General features: G+C 34.5%; 1 protein-coding gene across 2 annotated transcripts in view; it reads left to right on the top strand.

The window, feature by feature from the left end:
• Window positions 1-22,668, top strand: part of MTX2 (metaxin 2) — a 72,647-nt gene extending 49,979 nt beyond the window's left edge. For both annotated transcript variants that reach the window (XM_010382378.2, XM_030916764.1), the window contains 7 exons: window positions 4,876-4,948; window positions 8,297-8,373; window positions 10,085-10,177; window positions 10,671-10,709; window positions 11,097-11,222; window positions 12,282-12,358; window positions 22,215-22,668. In XM_010382378.2, coding sequence (XP_010380680.1) covers window positions 4,876-4,948; window positions 8,297-8,373; window positions 10,085-10,177; window positions 10,671-10,709; window positions 11,097-11,222; window positions 12,282-12,358; window positions 22,215-22,386 — 657 coding nt within the window. In that variant the 3' untranslated portion in view covers window positions 22,387-22,668. The remainder of the gene's footprint in view (window positions 1-4,875; window positions 4,949-8,296; window positions 8,374-10,084; window positions 10,178-10,670; window positions 10,710-11,096; window positions 11,223-12,281; window positions 12,359-22,214) is intronic.
• Window positions 22,669-24,260: the final 1,592 nt, after the last annotated feature.

Here is a 24,260-nt window from a genome sequence, read left to right as displayed (position 1 = left end):
CCTCATCATTTTAACAATTTGAGTTGCTCAGCAAATGAGTAATCTTTATATTTTCTCAGAAATTGGAAATATGGTATTTAATGTGTCACCATCATCAAAAGTTGATTGTATCACTTGCAGGATTTTTGGACTCTGTGCTATCATGCAGGTTTTTAAAAATAATGTTTGGTATAATCACTTTCAGATGATGTTAGCTTCTCTTGCTAAGGTCTCCTTTATGTACTGATTACTGTTGTTATATATCCATGCTATCTGATAGACATCATCACATCACACTGTGATGATGGAAGTGTTCTGAATCTGGACTGTTCAATAAATACAGTAGCCACTAGCCATATGTGCCTGTTGAGCACTGGAAATGTGGCTAGTGTGACTAGGGAACTGAATTTAAAATTTTATTCAAACATTAATTAAGGAGCCACTTGTGACTAGTGGCTGCCATATTGGACAGCATAGTTATAAAACACTACTCTGATAGGATGTGCTAAGTGTTTTATTCAAATTATTTTATGCTGTTATTCATTTAAATTAGTTTGGAATAAAGTATTCAACCGAGGAATAAGAGTTAGCTGAGTTGTTTCAAGTTCATTATTCATTATTATAATTTGAAATACATTTTTCTTTGACTTCCATAAGAATAAAAATATGCAGATTGCTATTTCTGAATTGAAAAGAGGATATGTTTTAGGTGAGTGTGCCATGCCAGTTATTTGGAGTATTTTTGTGTGCTGATAAGATATTGAAAGTCAAAGCGGAAGGTGAAAGTGAGCCTCTCCAGTGTTTTCTTCCATCTTTCAAGAGAAAGGGGAAATACTGTTTGAACCAAACCTTGCTATTGTTTTAGAGTTTTTATATTATTGAAAATAGTCATGGTACTGTTTTGGTTTTGCTTTTTTTTTTTTTTTTTTTTGCATGATCATAGCTCACCTTGAATTATTGAGCTCAAGCTATCCTCCTACCATAGCTTCCACAAGTAGCTGGGACTGTAGGTGCCTGCCACCACAGTGCTGCTAATTTTTTTGTTTGTTTGTTTTGTTTTGAGACAGAGTCTTGCTCTGTCACCCAGGCTGGAGTGCAGTGGTATGACCTCAGGTCACTGCAACCTCTGTCTCCCGGGTTCAAGTGATTCTCCTGCCTCAACCTTCTGAGTAGCTGGGACTATAGGCATGCACGCCCGGCTAATTTTTGTATTGTTAGTAGAGTCAGAGTTGGCCATGTTGGCCAGGCTGGTCTCAAACTCCTGACCTCATGATCCTCTCGCCTCGGCCTCCCGGAATTATAGGCATGAGCCACTGCGCCCGGCCTGTGCTGCTAATTAAAAAAAATTTTTGTAGAGAGAAACTCTCGCTATGTTTCCCAGACTAGTCTTGAACTCTCGGCCTCAAGGAATCCTCCCTCCTTGGCCTCTGGAAGCTCTGGGACTGGCCCAGTTTTGCATTTTTAAAGTTTGGATGAAAATGCTTTGTGACATCAAACTTTCTTGTGAACTACAGATTAATTGGCTAACTAGAATTATGTTATCAGTTGAGGTCTGTAGTAAGTTGAGTGTCATTTAATTGGTAAAATTGTCAGTTAGTATTTATAAAAAAATAAAAAGCATGGGACTAAGAAGCATGGATTTTGGGAGTTGAAGGTTGCATTGAGCTGAGATTGTGCCACTACACTCCAGCCTGGGCGACAGAGTGAAATTCTGTCTCAAAAAAAAGAAGCATAGGTTTGATTGCAGAACATTACACTTCTGCTTCTATTTTAAGTGAAATACAATATTTTTGGAATATTAATTAGCATAGTTACCACTATGCATGTAGTTTAGCAAAATATACTATATTTACTATTTTATACAGTATTATTATTGTTAACAGTTGAATATTATTCAGGCCTTTGAGAAGATATATTAAACAGTTATTTCAAACTCTTTTTTTGTTCTACTGAAGGCCTCAATCCCTTCTTAGTTTCTCATTCTCAGCAAATGATTTCTCCTTCCATTTCATAAAATACGAGCACTCACATTCTTGTTCTTTCGTATCAACTTGCAGTCATCATCACTGATTCCCCACCACCTCTTGCATTACAGTGGAAAAAGTGTCCTGTTCTGAAAAAAACAGATCTCTCCAGCTAAGGTCCTATTTCCTCCTTTTTTACCTATTTTTTTTTTTTTTTTTTTTTTTTTTGAGACAGGGTCTCATTGTATTGCACAGGCTGGAGTGCAGTGGTGTGATCATGGCTTACTGCAGACTTGACCTCCCAGGTTCAAGCAGTCCTCCCACCTCAGCCTCTTGAGTAACTGAGACTAAAGGTGTGCACCACCATGCCCAGCCAGTTTTTTAAACTTTTTTGTAGGAATGGATTCTCCCTATGTTTTCTAAGGTGGTCTTGAACTCCTGGCCTCAAGTGATCCTTTTGCCTTGGCCTCCCCAAAAGTGCTGAGAGATTATAGGTGTGAGCCACTGCTCCTGGCCACATGGATCTTGTATATCAGTTATTTCACTTGTTTTATGTAATTTCAGCCTATCTCTGTTATTTTTTTCTCTTTGTGTTTTAATAAGCTCCACTCTTCTTCATATGTAATAGAAGGGAGGCAACCCTTCTCCTCCCTTCTTCCTTTTTTTCTGATCCTGGCTTTTTGAAAGAACTGTTTATATTCATTTTCTCTAATTCTTTCCTTACAAGCCATGCTTTGACATGATTTTGATGCATGCTGAAGTTTGAGAATCACCACCCTATCCTATCTTTGTGGGTCAGTCAGGAAGCTCACTATTATTGCTATGAATTGGAATCACTGGTTATAGGTTTTAGAGGACTGTTAGTTTCCACTTAGACACAGAAGAATCAACTTCTGGTGGGGCAGGATGGTGTTTAAACTTAGAAATCATAACTGTAGGTGAATTAATTAAGATCAGGTTTGGCAGTGAGTGACAGAAACCCAATATAGTGGTAGCTTAAAAAGATAGTTCACTTCTCGTACAAACTTGGGTAATCCAGGTTAGGTGACTACGTGATTATCAGGAACCTAGGACCCCTTTACTCTCGTTGCTCTACCATTTCCAACACTCAACTGCTACTTCCTGGTTCTGTTTGGCTGCTATAGCTATAGCCATCCTTTTTACATTCTAGTCAACAGGGAGGAAAAAGAGGAGATATTTTCCCCTTTTAAAGAAACTTCCCAGCAGTTGTCCAGAACTTTTAGTCCAGTTGGCCATACCCAGTTATAAGGGAGCCCGGAAAATAAGTTTTTATTTTAGGCAGCCTTGTGTGCAGATGTAGTTTCTACCACTGTAGGGAAAGGGGAGAACATATGTAGCAAGAATAACAGCCTCTGCCATGATAAGCTCTTGGGAGCTTTGAATGGCTCAATCAGTAAACAATATTGCTTATTATAAGTAGTGCACTATGAAAGGTTAATTGTGGGAAAATGAGGGAGATTGGGGGGAGGAGAACAGAATTGCAAAAAAAACTTAGAAATCTCCCGCTTGGTTTTCTAAGAGATTCCATTTACTTGGGGAGATCAGACATGCATACATAAGTTACAGAGCAATGTAAGAATCAGAGGATGTAATTAGCGGGGGAATCAGACTCATGTGGGATTTATTTTTGGAGGCAGGCATCTCTAAAGGACTGGAGTTTTGAGAAAACAGAAGAGAATTGACATACTTTTGGGTAAATGGAGTTCTTTGTAGAAGATATTATCACTGTATTGTACCCTTAACACTTAACAAGAGTCTTAATACTTATTTCTGATCTAGAGCTGAGGAAGGAATTATAATAAACCTATGAGAAATCTCTGTGAGTAAAATGATAAATAATATCCTTGTTAATTTATTAATTTATCTTATTTTTGACAGCTATTTATAGTACTTTCAATTTCAAAATAGATAAAAGGTTTGTCTTCCAATCTGTATGTGGTAATTAGAACCATTGCAACTTATGACTTCCCAATTGAATAACTGAATGATTTTATAGAAATAACACAGTAAATTTTGTAAGTAGAGAAAAAGAAGCCAAGGAGTCATAGAAGAGAGAACAAGGGGAGTGAACGTTGAGTATTGTAAAAAACAGTGGGCTTGGCAGAGTTCACTGGTGTCTTAAAAACATTTAAAAATGAATTAGTGTGATCTAGTAATAGAGTTTTGCATTTTTTTTACTTAATATTATAATGTGTACATTTTTTCTTGTAAAAATTTTTCTAAAGCACATTTTTTCTTGTGGTAAAAATTCTTCTAAAGCATGAGTTTTAAAATTGGTTGTATAGCATTCCATAGTTTGGATTTACTATAATGATTTACCCCATACCCTTATTATTAGACATTTAAATTGCTTATAACATTTTTGTAACTATGAACAAAGATAAACAATTTAAGTCTTTAAAAAGTGAATTAGTGAGCACAGAAGCTACCTGTTGGAATACAGAGTATTGCTGGAGAGAACTTTGAGGTAGCAGAGATAGTATTTTGAGTTTTATTCTAAAATGAGTAAGATGATGATCCTATAGAAAATAGTGGAATGAAGCAATTAATAGCTTATAAAATTTGGACTTCAGTCATCTACTTAAGAAAATTAAAGCAATCTATAGTATTGCTGGTTTACATAAACTAATACAGTAACATAAATGTGGATAATTTACATTTTATTCCTTAGGTATGCATACATACTTTAAGTTTCATATATTTACTGATGTCTAAATCATACTGATTTTTAAATAGTGAAATGACATTTTTTTTGTTTGGAAAACAAATCCTTCACTTTCAACTGGTTCATTGTTTTCTAATAGAGTTTTGTAGTATGAAACTATTCAGTTTAGAAAAGAAATGCGTAAAAATTTCTGTTCAATCATGCATATGCTTTTACTGGGCTTATTGTATGTATCTTGATTTACAGGCCTTTTTGCAAATGTGTAACTTGCCTATCAAAGTAGTTTGTAGGGCAAATGCAGAATATATGTCTCCGTCTGGTAAGTGTGTTTTTTTTCTTCTCTGTTAATATTATGGAGTGATAAAATTATAGTGATAGTCCAGTTTGTATCTACATGTTAAAATGTCTGATTTTTTTGTTTACCCTTTGAAGAATCTTTCCATGGTTTTAGAAAGTAACAATTGCAAATTTGACAATCTTGGGGTTGGCATATCTGTTCATTTCAGCTGTGATCAGAGATGGTTACTGACGTGTGGAAATGGTTTTAATAGTAAGGGAATTATTTTAAATAGTAAATGTTAAGGAAATACATGATCTCAGATTTCCCTAGTCTTAATGTACATAAGACTTTCCTGTTGAGAAAACAAATTTTAGTCATAATGAATCCATTTATTATTCAACACGTCTTTCTAAATTAGATTCTCCCATAATACAGGTGGAAGAAGAGAGATTGTAGACAAATTAATTTGTCATTAGATCTTGAAGTCATCACTGAATGTTTTTGGTTTCTAGTTATTTTTTTTAATGCTTAATTTTAACAGGTTTTGAGATACATTAGCCTTCCTATTTTTAAAAATCAGTATTATCTTTATGTCAGTAGATTAGTACTGTTTTAAATAAATGATTCAAAGAATTTTTAATGTAAAAATGTGCTACAAAGCTGATAAATAAATGTTATATATAATTATCATGGATGATTATTGTAATTATGGTTTTGTTGGAGCAATAAGTAAAATTACTCCTTTTTGAATAAATTATTAAGGATAACTGATTGGTATAAGTGTGTAACATTGCTTTTTAGGGAAACATTTTTCATTTTGGTATGATAATTTATGAGTGACTTGTGTTGAACTTTTTTTTTCCACCTTAAGTTTTTAAGGGTGGCAGAAATTGTTAAAAGGTATGAAGACACCCCTTCTGTACATACAGAATATTCTTTTATATAAATACCTGGTTTTAGAGGTTTATGAATATGCTTTTAGAAAACATTTCCATAAAATAATTTCTAGGCTTGTAAATGTAAACATATTTTAGATTCTTGGAGGGCATTCATTGACTCATTTTGTGTTGGTTTTATACACAAATTTTAGGAACTACAGAATTCTGGTGAAATAAGTTATACTGTGTTCTGTGCATCGTTTTCCTCTATGTAGTCATACAAAAAGAATTTGTATATTTATGTAAAAAGGTTAGTAATCTAATACTAAAGTTCAGATCTTTGGCAAGTGAGAAATCATAGTTTATCCACCTGTTTCCTAAAATTACTATACTTACTGTCACTTAAGTAGATATCGATTTCCTTTTTATTAGACTGTGTGAAAGACAAACAGATAAATATTTTAGAGACATACAAAAATATACATTCTTTCATAGGAGTCGCCTATAGGTAGATGAAAATGGCACTTTCTACTAAGATGTTTAAATTTTATATCTCAGATTGGTATTCTCTTTCATTTAATGATTTGAGGTGATCAGGGAAATGTTTTTTATTGTATTTGCTTCTTTGATCTTGTGGCAGATTTTTAAAGCAGAGAGCATGGAATAGTCAGAAGACCAGTTGACTTAAACTCTTATTTCCTAAAGAGGTAGGAAATCTTCAACTAAACCTTCTGTGACTTTGTCACATATTAACTATTTCCTTGAGAAATGTCACTTCTCTGAGCCTCAGTGACTTAATCTGTAATACAAGGTAGTCGGATTAGATGACATCCAAGGTCCTATTTCTTGCATTCTTTGAATCTGCCAACTTGTTTGGCAACATATTCTTGCTTTCTTTAGAATAGAAATTTTAAAAGTGTTTATTCTGTCTAAAATGGGAAACAAAGCCCTTACTTTTCTTATATGACCTTTGATTGGTACCAGAAAATAACTGTCTTACTGTGTTTTTGCCTAATACCTGCAATAATAAGGATATAACATTGGCTCCATTTTCATTAAGCAGGCTAGTGACAGAAAACATTATTCAATTCTAATTTGTTGTCTTTGTTTTTATATATCTCTTTATATTTAGAGATATATAAGATGAATACTCAGTTGACTATCCACACTTCTTTTTGCTTCAGAATTGACAATACTCAGTGTACTTTTAAGAAAAATAAAATACAAACCCTGTTTTCCAAGAACCTGAAACTGATCATTAAAAATGAGGAATATGCTTTGCTCTAAAAATATTATACCCCCAAATACTCTTTAGTCTAGGTACTAAATAGTTTTCATTCTCAGATCATTTGATCTCAAGGGACCTGTAATAATTCTGGTAGTATAGTAGTTAACAAAGATTTTATCCCAAGTTAAGAAAGCAATATGGCCTAATGCTTACCCAGATAATTTTTTTTTTTTTTTTTTTGCAAGATTTATAAAGCAGTAGAAGGAAGGAATGCAGAATTGGCAACATGGAAATATCTTCTCAATACATCTATTGAGTTGTGTTCCAAAAGGCCTGCCTTCTCTTTGTAATGCATGTTGTCCTATGGATGCAGTTGAAGCTTTTGTTAGGGCTGTGTACTTCATCCATTACCCCCAGGCTGACTGAGCCAGAGAGGAGTGCATCTATTGAAGAGGAACAGGAAGAAGCCTGCTGGTAGTGTGAACTCTGTTTGAACTAGGTCTTGACAGCAGGTTTCATTCTTTAGCATTTGGATAGACCCTTCTTGCTATTGGGAGATTATTTTGTTCTCTCATCTCTAATAATTCCATCAAGTATTAGTATTTGTTAAAGTGAAATATTTCTTTTTTAATGTGATATTTGTCTATAGAAGCTAGTTTTTATAAACATACTATCATTTTTTCCCACATGTTGGGAACATTACTCTGTATTACAACTCACCAACTAGCATGCCTTCAAAGATTGTTATTTCTTTTAATTCTTGCTATTTTGAGTCAAAGAGATTACTGTACAATTACCTGCTTAAAATGTTGATCTCGGTATCAGAGACATAAAAGATGTAAAAAGATTTTTTAAATGTAGTTTACAATATAGATTGATTCACTGTACTCTCAAAAGAAAGCTTAGCTAAATTTCTTTGAAATATATCAGTGGTCATGTACCAGTGTCCTGGCTTGGTTCATGTAATTTGGATAATTAGTGTTTGCTGCTGTATGGTGGTATGTTCGTGTTGGCTCTGAAAAGAGAATGTTGTGTGATCTGTTACATCTAAGTGAGAACTATAGAAATGAATTTACCTGTTCTTTTTTTCTAAAGTTGGTTAGTAATCAGTTTAAAAACTTACAGAATTTAATATACACATCTGACAAAAATTTTCAGAAGTTACAGTTTTATGAAATCCCTATTTATAAATATCTGAGTTTTGTGTTAATTTTTCTTTAATTATCACAAACTTTAACATACTGGAAGAATTTTTATAAATACTTTTTTTTCTCTCAACAGGTAAAGTACCTTTTATTCATGTGGGAAATCAAGTAGTATCAGAACTTGGTCCAATAGTCCAATTTGTTAAAGCCAAGGTAATAAAAATATATTAAATGTATTTGATCACAGTTACTAAGTCATTCATCATTTTTTAATGTGTCTTAACATTTACATTGATTTCAACCTAGTTTTATAAAATGCCAATGCAAACTACTGGAAAATATTTCTGAAGCGTAAGTTAGTATTTTTTCATGATATAATGGCAAAACAGGTAGCTTTATTTTTCTTTATTAATGTCAAATTTATTAAAGGTATGTAATTTTAGTATCTAGTCAAAAGAGATGGTTTGATCTTGACAAAATGGTAGATAATTTTCTAACTTATGCTTATGAGAACTGTGGTCAGAAATGAAAAACTATTAGGTTTTGAAGTATCTGGCTGACCTTTGAAAAGGGAGATACAGGAGATGTTCGAAGTTGAATGTATTTATCCATTTGAATGATGCTGCTTTTCATTTATTCAGTTTAGATTTTAATAGTTATTAAGGAACAACTCCCATTAGTGTTTCTGAAAAATCATTCCAGACTTTTCTTTTTGCATATATAGAAAAACCTGGATCATAGTAGTATATATTATTTTGCAACATACCTTTTAAAATCATAAATATGTTTGGAAATTCTTCCATATTAATAGCTGTAGATATATATCATCCTTTCACATTGGTGTATAGTATTCTACTGTATTGGATATATATATATATATATATTTTTTTTTTTTTCCTTTAACACCCCCCCCCATATTAGATAAATTAGAATTTTATTTACTCAAGTTTATTGATGGGCATTTAGGTCATGGCCAATTTTTTGTTTTTATAGAGTACTAAGATAAATTTTCTTGTATGTACATCTTTGTATAAATTCCTAAGAGTGGTATTGTTACCTTAGAATAAATTCCTAAGAGTGGTATTAGGATGTCATAGGTTATGTGCTTTTTAAATCTTGTAATAGATTGCCAGATTGAACTAACGATTATACCATTTTATGTATCTCCTAGTTTACTATAGTGTATTAGAATTTTTTTTTTTTTTTTTTTTTTTTTTTGAGAAGGAGTCTCGCTCTGTCTCCCGGGCTGGAGTGCAGTGGCCGGATCTCAGCTCACTGCAAGCTCCGCCTCCCAGGTTTACGCCATTCTCCTGCCTCAGCCTCCCGAGTAGCTGGGACTACAGGCATCCGCCACCTCGCCCGGCTAGTTTTTTGTATTTTTTAGTAGAGACGGGGTTTCACTGTGTTAGCCAGGATGGTCTCGATCTCCTGACCTTGTGATCCGCCCGTCTCGGCCTCCCAAAGTGCTGGGATTACAGGCTTGAGCCACCGCGCCCGGTCGTGTATTAGAATTTTAAAATGAGTGAAATTTTTTCCCCATATCTTTACTAACAGTATTTTTTTCATCTTTGACCACTTTATAAACAGCACATGTCAGTCTTTTGGTATTTCCTTTATTTCTAATAAGGTTAATTAATCTCTTAAACAAGGTTTGCTGACCATTCTGTTTTCTTCTTTTGCGAAGTAGTTGATAATGTAATTTTCTCTATTGAAAGATACATTTGTATAATGACAAATAAGTACATACTAATATTTTGTAGTGATAGCAGAGTATTAAATATGCTTTTATATAAAATTTTTAGGGGGCATTTTGGAAGTTTAATTCATTGTATAGTTGCATGTTATATTATCTGTTAGTAAGATAACTGAAAGTTTTTGTGTATTTAATATGATGGTCTTTTAAATTTTTTTAAATTCCCTTTAGGGCCATTCTCTTAGTGATGGGCTGGGTGAAGTCCAAAAAGCAGAAATGAAAGCTTACATGGAATTAGTCAACAATATGCTGTTGACTGCAGAGGTAAAATACTAGATGATATGGCTTGAAAATAAGCTTTTTCTCTCATTCTCATAAAATATAATCTTTCTAATGGGTTAAAGTTATTGAGAAATGGGAAAATAGTCAAGTAATTCTAGAGCTGAGATGGCTACCTAAATTATTTGATTGTTACCTTTGAACAAGTTACCTGACATTTTCAGTTCTACTTTTTGTGTTTATAAAAAGGGGTGATTCTTGCCTACTCATTATTTTACTTTGGCCTTTTGAAATTTACTTAAATAACATCTGTAAAACACTTTAATGGTATTTAGACACGTATTGTGTGAACAAAAAATATTTTTATATCGTACCATCATTACATTTAATAATTCTGAATAGCAGCTAAGGAAAACAAACCCCTATGTATGTGACTTATGAAATTAGCTTATAAAAAATTGCCTTGGCAAAAAATTACTTTCTTTATCCTTTTCCTCTTTGGTATCCTAAAGTCTAGTGACTGTTCTTTTGTTCCTAGCTGTATCTTCAGTGGTGTGATGAAGCTACAGTAGGAGAGGTGAGTGGTTCTGTAACATTTATCTTAATTAAAATTTAATGAGAAAACACTTTTGCTCAGAATCGCAAGTCCCTGCTCATAAATGAAACATTGTGGTTTATACCATTAGTGATATAGTTTTTCACTTACTTTAATTTTGCTTGCACATACATTTTAGGGAAGCTGTGTGTCATTGTTTGATATAACGGGTTGCAAAGTACATAAAAGTTTATATATTTTTAAAGAGAATGGCTTAAAATTTTAATTTTTTAGATTGCAGGCTGTGTATTTTTTTCAGATTGCTCTATTTATGTTCTTTGAAAATATGTTTCTTTTAGAATTCTATTTGTAAAAACGGGCATTGTTTTTAGGAAGGATCACCTTTTTTACAAAATCTTTTTGCTTTAGATCACTCATTCTAGGTATGGATCTCCTTACCCTTGGCCTCTGAATCATATTTTGGCCTATCAGAAACAGTGGGAAGTCAAGCGTAAGATGAAAGCTATTGGATGGGGAAAGAAGACTCTGGACCAGGTCAGTTCAGGTTGAAATTGACAAAACCCTCAACTTTTGTGGATTAAAAGAATCATTCTTTATATTGGTACTCTTTTAAAAAAGAATTTTTTTTATAATATAAGATTTGCAAGAAAACCATTTGCTGTTATTTTCACTAAGGTGAAGTAATTTTATTTCTAAAAATTCATACGTGCTTGATGTAAAGCAAACAATACAATGCAGATATGTGTAAAAAAGCAGTGAAACTTGCCTGAAATCTCATCACCTAGAAATTGCCACCCTTAACTATTTGGAGAGCCTTCTTCTAGATGTTTCTTAGTAACATTTTCTCAAATGGGATCATTATGCCTGCTACTGTATAACCTGAGGGCTTTTTTTTTTGAGCAATACATGTGGGTACCTTTTATGTAACTAAATATAGATCTGCAGCATCGGGCTTTAAAAAAAAAAAAGCCCTGTTAAACACAGTACTTAATATATCTATATCTATCTGCATCTATCTATCTATCTGTCTGTAGTTTTGCTACTAAAGTAGCAAAACTTAAAAATACTTAATCTTGTCCACAAGCATCATTAAGTTAATTAATGCCCGTCTTTTCCAAGGCTACCCTTAATACTAGCCAGCCATCTCACTGATGTGTGCCATTGGCCACAAGGGGGTTTCAGTAAATGAATAGGGATAGAATAAATAAAAATCTGTCTCCACTAGTGGGAAAACAACTCAATTGCTTTTACTCATGGTGGGTCAATGGTGTTACCTTTATTAAGCAGATTTTTCAGTATATGCAAGCCATTTGAATATATGGATTCAGGAAGACACTTTTGTTCTTGACAAAATCCTTATAAGTAACTTAAATGTACTTGTAGTTTGAAGGAAATTCACTGAAATTTTCTTCCTGTTTCTTATATAGAAAGTGTTATGTATGTATGTGGTCTATAGTCTTATTAAAATATATTATAAAAGGTTAACCTAAATTTATGTTTTTGTTATAAACTGTGATACAAGTTATGTTTTAGATACTTTTTATTGTTTTGCTAATTGATATACTTTTCTTTGGGGTTCATTGCCTGTGTTAGGTCTTAGAGGATGTAGACCAATGCTGTCAAGCTCTCTCTCAAAGACTGGGAACACAACCGTATTTCTTCAATAAGCAGTAAGAAATTTTACTTTTTTAAAGTTAATTTTCTGTACTGTTAGGTTGCAGATTTCTTTTTTTCATAAAAGAATTGCTTTTTCAAGAAGAGATTTATCTATTTTTATAATTTTTGTACTCAAATATTTTTGTGACACTTTACTCTCAGGCACAGTGCTAGGCTCTAGGAGACCAAGATTTCTAAAATATGGTCCTTATCATTAAGAATTTCTCAGGCTGGGTGCGGTGGCTCAAGCCTGTAATCCCAGCACTTTGGGAGGCCGAGACGGGCGGATCACAAGGTCAGGAGATCGAGACCATCCTGGCTAACACGGTGCACGGTGAAATCCCGTCTCTACTAAAAAATACAAAAAACTAGCCGGGCGAGGTGGCAGGCGCCTGTAGTCCCAGCTACTGGGGAGGCTGAGACAGGAGAATGGTGTAAACCGGGGAGGTGGAGCTTGCAGTGAGCTGAGATCCGGCCACTGCACCCCAGCCTGGGCGACAAAGCGAGACTCCGTCTCAAAAAAAAAGAAAAAAAAAAGAAAAAGAATTTCTCTTAAAGACAGTCATGTAAATCAATCATTGTATGATAAGGTTTTAATGAGGTAGTTCAAGGTGCTATATATGGAACTACAAAATCTTAACAAAATTCTAAACTTGTAAAGTACTATTAAACATGAAGAAAAGTAAATTACTATTAATGTAACTGTAGTTTTCTGTGTAGAATGATACCTGGAGGACTAGAAGAGTCAATAAAACTAAATATTAAAAAATATTGTTTGATGGACAAGCAATATTATGAACTTATCTTTTAAATGTTAATGAAAATATGTGTAAAACACAGAAATTAATATAAAGGATGTAGGTTAAATATATGTGTATGTATGTAAGTTGAATAATGTTTCATTGACAGATTTACTTTTGCAGTTTTGAAAAGAATCTAATGAAGGCAAAGAATGAATTTTCCTTTGTTAAAAAATTATAATTTTAATATATCAAAATCAGCTGTCCTGTGATCCAGTGTAAGATGGGCTTAAAGCATTTTAATCTTAGAACTTTCCCTAGAAAGTCTAACCTTTTCTTGGCATTTTAATAAAAATTATTTGATTTGTAGATTAATAATTTCTAAAAGGCTTTATTTGCTATTATGTGTTATATCATCATAAGCATTCCTCTTCTATAACCATATCAAACATATTTGGGTAAAGATAACATTTGTAGTAAAAATGACTATGATGATAGTTTGGAAATTTAAGTTATATTAATCTATAACACAAGTAATATATGCTATATATAATTGATATTAAAATAAAATCTAGGGTCTGTTGCTCTTTGAAGCAGAAAAGTCACAGAATTCAAACTGTGAAATTCTAGTAGGTAAAGCTTCTAGGACCCTGTTCCTATTTCTAGTGATATTTGCAATGCAGATTCTATTTTTCAGTCTCTAGCACAAGAGAAATGTATCCAAATGTCAGTATTACGTGGTTTCTTTTCTTTCTGACACAGGAATTCTTAGGAATTGAAAAGCTCAGAAGGGGTGTGTTTTATTGAAATACATTATTCTATTTTAGTTTTGTTATGCACTCTGTGTTTAGAGGAGGCCAGGAGAATAGATCTAACTTACTTTTCTTCTCAGTTAAACTCATTGTCATTGTGTTAGTAACCAGAGTTTGGCATGTGACTCAGTGGAAACATCAAGATATCATTTCTCTTCATAAGGGCGCAATTACATTTAATCTTGTGATGAAAACTTCTAACAACAGTTCAAACACCAAAGGCTTGGCTTTTGAGAAACTATTTAACTGATGCTATGATGTACAGTTTTGACATAATTTTCCTTTACATGATACTTAGATAAACATTTTCCCTAAAAATAAGATTAAAGATAGAAGAGATTTAATTTTTAATTTTATTCAATCATTTAATTAATATTAAAATGCAAATAAAGTACATTTAGAAAAAAGTAACTGGTATTTCACTTTCTGTGCCTACATTTTCTCATTCCTTTGTCTGTAGCAGGAGTCATTATTTTGTGAGATACTATGCTGAATAGAGCTGTGGCTTAAGTCAGGATACATAGTATTTTACTGCAAGACAGAGAGGGTCTGAATTCTATTCTTGGCTCTGACATATCTCTAAGTTACTCTAATTTCTCTATGTATACTCCAGTCCTAAAATTAGAATTAACCCCCTACAATTAGAATTAATCCCCTAAAATTAGAATTAACTTTCCTTCTAGCTGAACTACTGGGGATGTTGGGAGGACTCATGAAAGAAACCAAATACCTGTACTTGATGAGAGAAAAGGAAAAGGGTAGTTAAGAGAGATCTTACAGAAAGAATAGTAATTGGGAAAAGAGGCCAAAAAGCAAGGGGCTTGATTTACAAAACTTGAGTGACAGCCCTAAAGATAAGTGATTGGGATGTAAAGAAAAGATATGTAGATCATTTCTAGTACTTTAAAGAGATGAAAAGTTAATAATGGGAAAGAACAATTAGGAAACATCCAGACAAAATTAATGCTTTTGAAACTAGATGATACTTTGAAGGTATCACAAATAAATGTGAAATAATGAATAAGCAAAGCAAAAAAGATGAGTGGCAGAAAAATCTTAAATGGAAAATGTTAGGAAAATGTTGAATTTTACTGTTTTTATTTTGATATTCAAATGAAAAAACAGTAGATAACTAGTATGAATGTGGAAAGAATAATAATATAAGAAGGCATCAAATTTCTTAGGACCTTAAAAATATATTTGTCACCCTGGAATATTTTTCTAATAAAAAGTCTATAAAGGTAAATCCAATAATATATGAAACATCTTAGAGCTCACAGGTGGGGAATTGCTATCTGTATTTGAATTATAATCACAAACTATTTGGTAAGCAGAATGGTGGAAAGTTAACGTTTTCACATGATATAGCAAGATAACTAAAATTGGAGATATATGAAGATCTTGACTTGATTAAACAGTTCAGCAGAAATACTGGATAAAATATTTTTTTTGTTCTTGTCTTCCATGTGAGTTGGAAATATTTTTCTGAATTTGTTACTTCTCTTTTTATTAAGTCATGTTTATTGATGTGTAATTTACATCTAGTAAAATTGGCACTTTTATGTGTGTAGTTCTATGAATTTTAACATAGGCATATAGTTGTATAACTGTCACCTATCAACTAAAATATTAATTGTACTTTTTAAAAAGACTTGTTGGAATCAGTAATTTATATATGTCAGAGTCAGTATAAGGAGTTGCTCAAATTTGGAAAAATTACAAAAAATATGCTTTAAAGGTTAAGTGTTTGTGGATATATACAGTTATGCCCTGTATAGCAACCTTTCAGTCTGTCATGGACCAAATATATGAAGATGGTCCCTTAAGATTGTAATATATTTTTACTATACCTTTTCTATTTTACTATACCTTTCCTATGTTTAGATATGTTTAAATACACAAGTATTTGTGTACCATAAATACACGTTATCATTGTGTTACAGTTGCCTGCAGTATTCAGTATGGCGATGTTCTGTACAGGTTTGTAGCCTAGGAGCAATAGGCTGTACCATTATAGTCTAGGTGTATAGCATCATCTAGGTTTGTGTGAGTAGACTCTATGATGTTCACACAGCAAGAAAATTGCCAAACAGTGCATTTCTCAGAATGTATTCCTGTTAAGTAACACACAATTATATGTGCTTTGGTTTAATCTATTGAGTTATACTTTTGTTGATATTCTTTTTTTTTTTATTATTATCATACTTTAAGTTCTAGGGTACATGTGCACAATGTGCAGGTTTGCTACATATGTATACATGTGCCATGTTGGTGTGCTGCACCCATCAACTCGTCATTTACATTAGGTATATCTCCTAATGCTATCTCTTTCCCCCTACCCCCTCCTTGCAATGGACCCGGTGTGTGATGTTCCCCTTCCTGTGTCCAGGTGATCTCATTGTTCATTTCCCACCTATGAGTGAGAACATACGGTATTTGGTTTTCTGTTCTTGCAATAGTTTGCTGAGAATGATGGTTTCCAGCTGCATCCATGTCTCCACAAAGGACATGAACTCATCCTTTTTTATGGCTGCATAGTATTCCATAGTGTGTATATGCCACATTTTCTTAATCCAGCCTGTCACTGGTGGACATTTGGGTTGATTCCAAGTCTTTGCTATTGTGAATAGTGCCACAATAAACATATGTGTGCATGTGTCTTTATGGCAGCATGACTTATAATCCTTTGGGTATATCCCCAATAATGGGATGGCTGGGTCAAATGGTATTTCTAGTTCTAGATCCTTGAGGAATCGCCAAACCGTTTCCACAATGGTTAACTGGTTTACAGTCCCACCAACAGTGTAAAAGTGTTCCTATTTCTCCACATCCTCTCCAGCACCTGTTATTTCCTGATTTTTAATGATTGCCATTCTACCTGGTGTGAGATGGTATCTCATTGTGGTTTTGATTTGCATTTCTCTGATGGCGAGTGATGATGAGCATTTTTTCATGTGTCTGTTGGCTGTATGAATGAGAAATATCTGTTCATATCCTTTGCCCACTTTTTGATGGGGTTGTTTGAGTTCTTTGTAGGTTCTGGTTATTATCCCTTTGTCAGTGAGTAGATTGCAAAAATTTTGTCCCATTCTGTAGGTTGCCTGTTCACTCTGATGGTAGTTTCTTTTGCTGTGCAGAAGCTCTTTAGTTTAATTAGATCCCATTGTCAATTTTGACTTTTGTTGCCATTGCTTTTGGTGTTTTAGACATGAAGTCCTTGCCCATGCCTGTGTCCTGAATGGTATTACCTAGGTTTTCTTTTAGGGTTTTTATGGTTTTAGGTCTAACATTTAAGTCACTAATCCATCTTGAATTAATTTTCGTATAAGGAGTAAGGAAAGGATCCAGTTTCAGCTTTCTACTTATGGCTAGCCAATTTTCCCAGCACCATTTATTAAATAGGGAATCTTTTCCCTATTTCTTGTTTTTGTCAGGTTTGTCAAAGATCAGATGACTGTAGATATGTGGTATTATTTCTGAGGCCTCTGTTCTGTTCCATTGGTGTATATCTCGGTTTGGTACCAGTACCATGCTGTTTTGGTTACTGTAGCCTTGTAGTATAGTTTGAAGTCAGGTAGCATGATGCCTCCAGGTTTGTTCTTTTTGCTTAGGATTGTCTTGACAATGCGGGGTCTTTTTTGGTTCCATATGAACTTTAAAGCAGTTTTATCCAATTCTGTGAAGAAAGTCATTGGTAGCTTAATGGGGATGGCATTGAATCTATAAATTACCTCGGGCAGTATGGCCATTTTCTAAAGTAACTTGCCAAAAAGTTGCTATCTTTATGTGAAATCAGATCAATTTTTATATGCTCATGCCCATATATAATTCAGTACCTCTGGAGTTATGTGGATATATATTTGCAGCAAATAACATTGTGGCCACTTCAGGGGTATTTCTGGAGCACTGTCATTTGAGCATACATTGATAGTTGAACTCTTTCAGAGCGTTTATTTATTGATAAAGGGTGCCCATCTATATTACTGGAATTTGCATCAGGGAATATATTCACCTTTTTTAGGCTCTAGTACAAGAAGCATAGGGTAGCTGTCACTAAACAAGAATTAGGAAAATAAGTTCTAAATTGGTAAGATAAGATGTACCTCTTAAGAAATATGTTTAGGGATGTGGAAGAGTTGGTGTTTGTATTCTCACCAAGTGCCTCAGCTCAGCTCCACATTTATCCACTCTACACCCTTGGTTTTTTGCAGGGATCTATTCATTATTGATTCATCCCTGTGCTGGTAAGATGATGGTACTGTTGAGTCTAAGGACCTTGAGATATATTTTTTAAAAAACTGTACTGTTGGCTACCCATTTAAACATGGCCACAGATTGTACATTTGACTTTGATTAACACTTCATGAATGTGTCAAAAGAGTGGAAGGCTTTCAAAGAATGTAAGTTACTGCTATTGAGAAAATAAAATATTCCACACATCTTAAGATGCTTTCTTTTATAATTCATGTATTTATTCAGCAAGTGCTATTTCAGTTCCTTAGACACTGTGCTAAGAACTGGGAATATAAACATACATGCATCATTGCCTTTAAATAGCTTGGAGTGTAGTGAGGGAAACAGTTAAGTGAACACAGTTATAATATGGTATGAGAAGTGTGTCACCTTTTTATTGGTTCATTCAACACAAATTTATTGAGAACCTGCTTTGTGCAAGGAATTGTTCTAGGTATTGGGGATACAGCAGGAACCAAGTAGGTGAGGTCCTTTCTCTATAGGACTTTCTGGTAGAAGAGATGCACAATAAGAAAAAAAAAAATTATGTGGTATTAATTATCAAATGTAGCATTAAAAAAGGACCACATGATAAGGAGTGACATGATAAGGACCAAACTTAAGTTTGGGTGGTCTGAGGAGACTTTAAGATGTGCCATTTAAACCTTATTCTAAAAAATAAGGAGCCAGTGTGAAGTCAGAGGAAGAGTATTTTAGGCAGCAGGAATAGTTGTAGTCAAGGCTGCCTAATTGGCTTGAGTTTGTTACGTTCAAATGCAAGAAGCAAGGCCAGTTTGGGTTGTGTGCTATGAATGGTAGGATATGAGGCTAAAGAGGTAGGCAGAGGCCAGATTATCAAGGCTCTGTGTGCTTAGTGTAAGGAGTTTGGCATTTTAGTATAAGTAGAACAGAAATCCATTTGAATATTTTGTGTTTGGAGTTCGTATGATCTGCTGACATTAGTCATTCTGACTGTGGTATGGAGAATGAGTAGAAGCAGTAAGACACTTTAGGAGGCTATCTCAGTGGTCTAGGTGACAGATGATGGTAGGTTACACTGTGAGTTCATAATGAATAAGTAAGTGGTGGCATTCAGGGCATATTTTGGAGGTAGTGTCTCACCAGACTTGCTAATGGATATAGGAGGGTGAAAGAAAGGACTCAAGAGTAGCCCCTAGATTTTTGGCCTGAACAGCTGGTTGGATAGTGGTGCCTTTATTTTGGGAAGTTTGGGGGACAAGCAGGTTTGAGATACTGTAAATTACTGCTATTGAGAAAATAAAATATCCTACACATCTTAGTCAAGATGCTCCACATCCTGCTCCACAGATATTCCACATTGAAGTGGAGACGTTATGTAGGCATTTGAATGTATGAATCCAGAGCTCAGGGGAGACATTAAGACCAGAAATAAATATTTAGGAGTCAGTGGCATCAAGGATGGTATTTAAAGCTGTGCATCTCTAGGATATTACTTATCAATAGGAATCAAGGCCACATAGCTAGTGACAGTATTGGGGTTCAAATTTAGATTTTTACCAACCCCCAAATTTATTCTACCAAACCAGATTACTGCAACATATTTTCACGTTTATTTGGGGAAACTCCACCCCTGATATTTAACGTGGGTTCTTTTCTATTTCCCTAAGCGTGTCAGCTGGTCTAAGAAATAAAGGGAAAGAATACAAGAGAGAGAAATTTTAAAGCTGAGTGTCGGGGGGAGATATCACATGTCGGCAGGTTCCGTGATGCTCCCTGAGCCATAAAACCAAGTTTTTATTAGCAATTTTCAAAAGGGGAGGGAGTGCACGAATAGGGTGTGGGTCACAGAGATCACATGCTTCACAAGGTAATAAAATACCACAAAGCAAATGGAGGCAGGGCCAGATCACAGGACCACAGGATGGGGCAAAATTAAAATTGCTAATGAAGTTTCCACATGCATTGTCATTGATAACATCTTATCAGGAGACAGGGTTTGAGAGCAGACAACCTGTCTGACCAAAATTTATTAGGTGGGAATTTCCTCTTCCTAATAAGCCTGGGAGCGCTACAGGAGACTAGGGCTTATTTCATCCCTGCAGCTTCCACGTAGAAGACGGCTGCCCCCAGGGGGCCGTTTATAGGCCTACCCTCAGGATGCATTCTCTTTTTCAGGGATGTTCCTTGCTGAGAAAAAGAATTCAGTGATTATTTCTCTTGATTGCCTTTGAAAGAAGAGAAATGTGGCTCTGTTCCGTCTGGCTCAACGGCAGTCAGAGTCCAAAGTCTTATCTCCCTTGTTCCCTGAACATTGCTGTTATCTTGTTCTTTTTTCAAGGTGCCCAGATTTCATATTGTTCAAACACACACGTTCTGCAAACAATTTGTGCAGTTAACGCAATCATCACAGGGTCCTGAGGCGACACACATCTTCCTCAGCTTACGAAGATGATGGGATTAAGAGATTAAAGTAAAGACAGGCATAGGAAATCATAAGGGTATTGATTGGGGAAGTGATAAGTGTCCATGAAATCTTCACAATTTATGTTCAGAGGTTGCAGTAAATGCAGGCGTAAGACATTATAAAAGTATTAATTTAGGGAACCCACAAATGTCCATGAAATCTTCACAATTTATGTTCTTCTGCCGCAGCTTCAGCTGGTCCCTCCATTCGGGGTCCCTGACTTCCCACAACACATGTTTATGTAGGCTAGCACATGTTTTCTCAAAAACTTTATCACTATGGGACTCAGAGTAATAATTAGCTCATAATTATGATGACATTTTCTTGTTTTAGTAATATTGCATTAGTAATTATTTTAATATAATGTAAATTGGTGATGCCCCATTTATAGATCATTAGTAGTGGGATAGATTTCATTTTGTTGTTAGTAACATATAATTAAAGAGAAAAAAAAACCCTAGAAATTTTTATGTTGAAGCCATCCTTAACGATTTTATCTCCTTCAGAAATCTAAGTTACTTTAAAAGTGGTAAAATTAAAGTTGTATCTTGTTGTTGATTTGTGATTGGGTATCATTTTTTTGGTCCTGTCATCACAGTGAAATCTTTTGTGCTTTGACAGCACTTTGTTTATGCATCTATTAAAATACTTAAATTGTATTTATTAAAACAACTTTATAATTTATGTTTCATGTACATGTCTTAGAGTATTTTTCTTGTTTTTATGCCTCACATTTGGTATAGTTTCTGGCACATTGGAGATCTGCTGTATTTATTTAGTGACAAAAATAACGAATTAAATGAATATGATCATTACATCTATATTATTTTAACACACTTAAATGTTGTTACTAAAGAAAGCAAGTCACACAACTAGCAAATCATATTTTTTTTTTCATATAGCAGAAACTCCAAGTAAAGTTATATCAAGTTGTGGTAGGATTTGTTTCTTATGTGGCTTTTTTCTTTTAAATTGATGAATAAAATTATTTTTAAAAACATAATCACGGAGGTCTTTCGTGTATCTACAGGACATTTGTTCCGGGACCCGCACAGATACTAAAATCTGCAGAGTTCAAGTCTCTTATATAAAATGGCATAATTGCTTATGTAAATTTAATGTATCGAGAAAGAAAGAAAAAATGGTGCAGTGTCTGCTTGTAATCTATGTACATCCTCCCGTATATTTTAAATCATCTCTAGATTACTTATAGTACCCAATACACACAATCTAAATGATATGCAGTAGTGTGATCTCAGCTCACTGCAACCTCCACCTCTCGGGCGTAAGCCATCCTACCACCCCAGCCTCCTGAGTAGCTAGGACTATAGCCAAGCACCACCATGCCTGGCTAATTTTTGTATTTTTTGTAGAGATGAGGTTTTGCCATGTTGTTCAGGCTGGTTGTGAATTCCTGAGTTCAAACAGTCCACCCACCTCAGCCTCCCAAAGTGCTGGGATTACAGGCATGAGCCACCATGCTTGGCCTGTGTTGTTATTTCTAATCGTTTAAAATATTTTGGATCTGAGGTTGGTTGAACCTGCGAATATGGGACCTGTGGGTGAAGAGGGCCAACTGTGTTTTCTACTGTAAAAGTTAAATGCTACTTACTCACATTACTCCCGTTTCTACTTTTAGGCCTACTGAACTTGATGCACTGGTATTTGGCCATCTGTACACCATTCTTACCACACAGTTGACAAATGATGAACTTTCTGAGAAGGTGAAAAACTATAGCAACCTCCTTGCTTTCTGTAGGAGAATTGAACAGCACTATTTTGAAGATCGTGGTAAAGGCAGGCTGTCATAGTGTTATGTGTTAGTCTCGGAAATCTTAACTTTTGAAAGATGTTTTACTTGAATGTTGGATATTGATGTCAGAATTTTAAAACCAAATTACTGCTTTTTGAAACCTCAAAACAAATTATATAATGTATCTTATATATGTGCTTTATATTGTTATTTGTATATACATTAAAATCTGAATTATTTCATCTGATATGTCATATTCTGTATCTTGAAATTTTTGTTTCCTTGAAACATGCATGCATATAAAAATAAAGCTTAAACAACTGTATGGATATTACATTTACTGTCTTTTGATTTTTCTGAAAGTCATTCACTGAATTTTACACATGTGGAATAAACAGTGTCTTTTCTAAGGCAGATAATTTGTGTTACATACTCCCAAGATTCCCTTGCTAGATACATGGTGAAGCAGATAATGGGAATAAACGTTCTTAACAATTGTGCACTTAGAAGATATGGATGGTTTTAAGGTAATTAAATCTTGGTGCAGATTTGACATTTAAGAACGTTCTTTATATAGAGACTTAATTAAAAAACATTTCATCAGAGCAGCTGTGATTTACATTTGATAAAGGAAAAGGTTGAGGAACCTAATTTTTTTGAGACAAGAACATTTTAATAATGCTCTTTTATTCCTTTGTGGGGAAGGGAAGATAGTTTTCACATAAGTATTAACAGGAATTTTTATGTAAACATTAAGGATTATATGTTGTGTCCTTTTCAAATTTTCTCATAGTTTATGTTGTATAAAACCAAGGATGCTCTAGAGACAGATGTAAAAAATGATTTCTTAAAAATGTCTAGAATAATAGTACTTTTATACTTTGTTTTTATGTACCAGGAAATTTTATCTCATTTAATCCTTATAAAAATAGTATGGCTTTGCAGACACTGCTGCTATCTGGAGGCGCCTGCTGTCAGCCATCAGCTCCATGTTCTCCCACATAGCTGTCAAGTAGGAGCTCCGCGTCTCCTTTGGGCTGTTTGCAGGCAAAGTTCTAAAGACAGCAGAAAGCTTTTGTGTCCTGAGCACTGGAGAGAAAGGATTTGGTTTAAGAGTTCTAGCTTTCACAGAATTATTTCAGGGTTTATATGGCAGAGTGGTGACTTCATGCCACAATGGCACTGGTGGCATGACCATCTATGGGGAAAAATCTGATGAGAACTTCATCCTGAAGCATGCAGGTCCTGGCATCTTGCCCATGGCAAATGCTGGACCCAACACAAATGGTTTCCAATTTTTTATCTGTAGTGCCAAGACTGAAGGCTTAGATAGTAGGCCTGTGGTCTTAGGAAAGGTGAGAGAGAGGGTGTGACTCTCATGGAAGCCATGGAGTGCTTTGGGTCCAAGAATGGCAAGATCAGCAAGAAGATCACCATTGCCAACTGTGGACAACTCTAATAAATTTGAATTTTGTGTTAACTACCAGACTATTCCTTTTATAGCTCAGGAGAGCAACCTTCCACTCCACTTGTTTGCAGTATCCCATAATCTTTTCGCTCTCACTGTAGTACTTTGGGTTCCATGTTTTCCTTATTCCCTTCTACATCTAGCTAGATTGAATGGTTAAGTTTATGATTATAAAATAAAAACTTAACAACAAAGACAAAACACCATGAAGATTATTATTCCTAGTTTACAGATGAGGAAATGGAGACACAAAAAGTACCTTGTCCAAGGTCATAAAGTTGGTAAATGGTAGAGTTGGAATTCACACCCATGAGTCATGGCATCAGTTTGGCTTTTTTTTTTTTTTAAGTTTTTTTTTTTTTTTTTTTTTTTGAGACAAGGTCTCACTGTGTCACCCAGGCTGGTGTGCAGTGGCATGCTCATGACTGATTGCAGCCTTGACCTTCCCCTGGGCTCAGTTGATC

This window comes from Rhinopithecus roxellana, chromosome 14 (genome assembly GCF_007565055.1).
Source record: "Rhinopithecus roxellana isolate Shanxi Qingling chromosome 14, ASM756505v1, whole genome shotgun sequence".
NCBI classification, from domain to species: Eukaryota; Metazoa; Chordata; class Mammalia; order Primates; family Cercopithecidae; genus Rhinopithecus; species Rhinopithecus roxellana.
The sequence above is the reverse complement of the archived record's forward strand: the minus strand, read 5'-3'. Positions and strand labels throughout refer to the sequence as shown.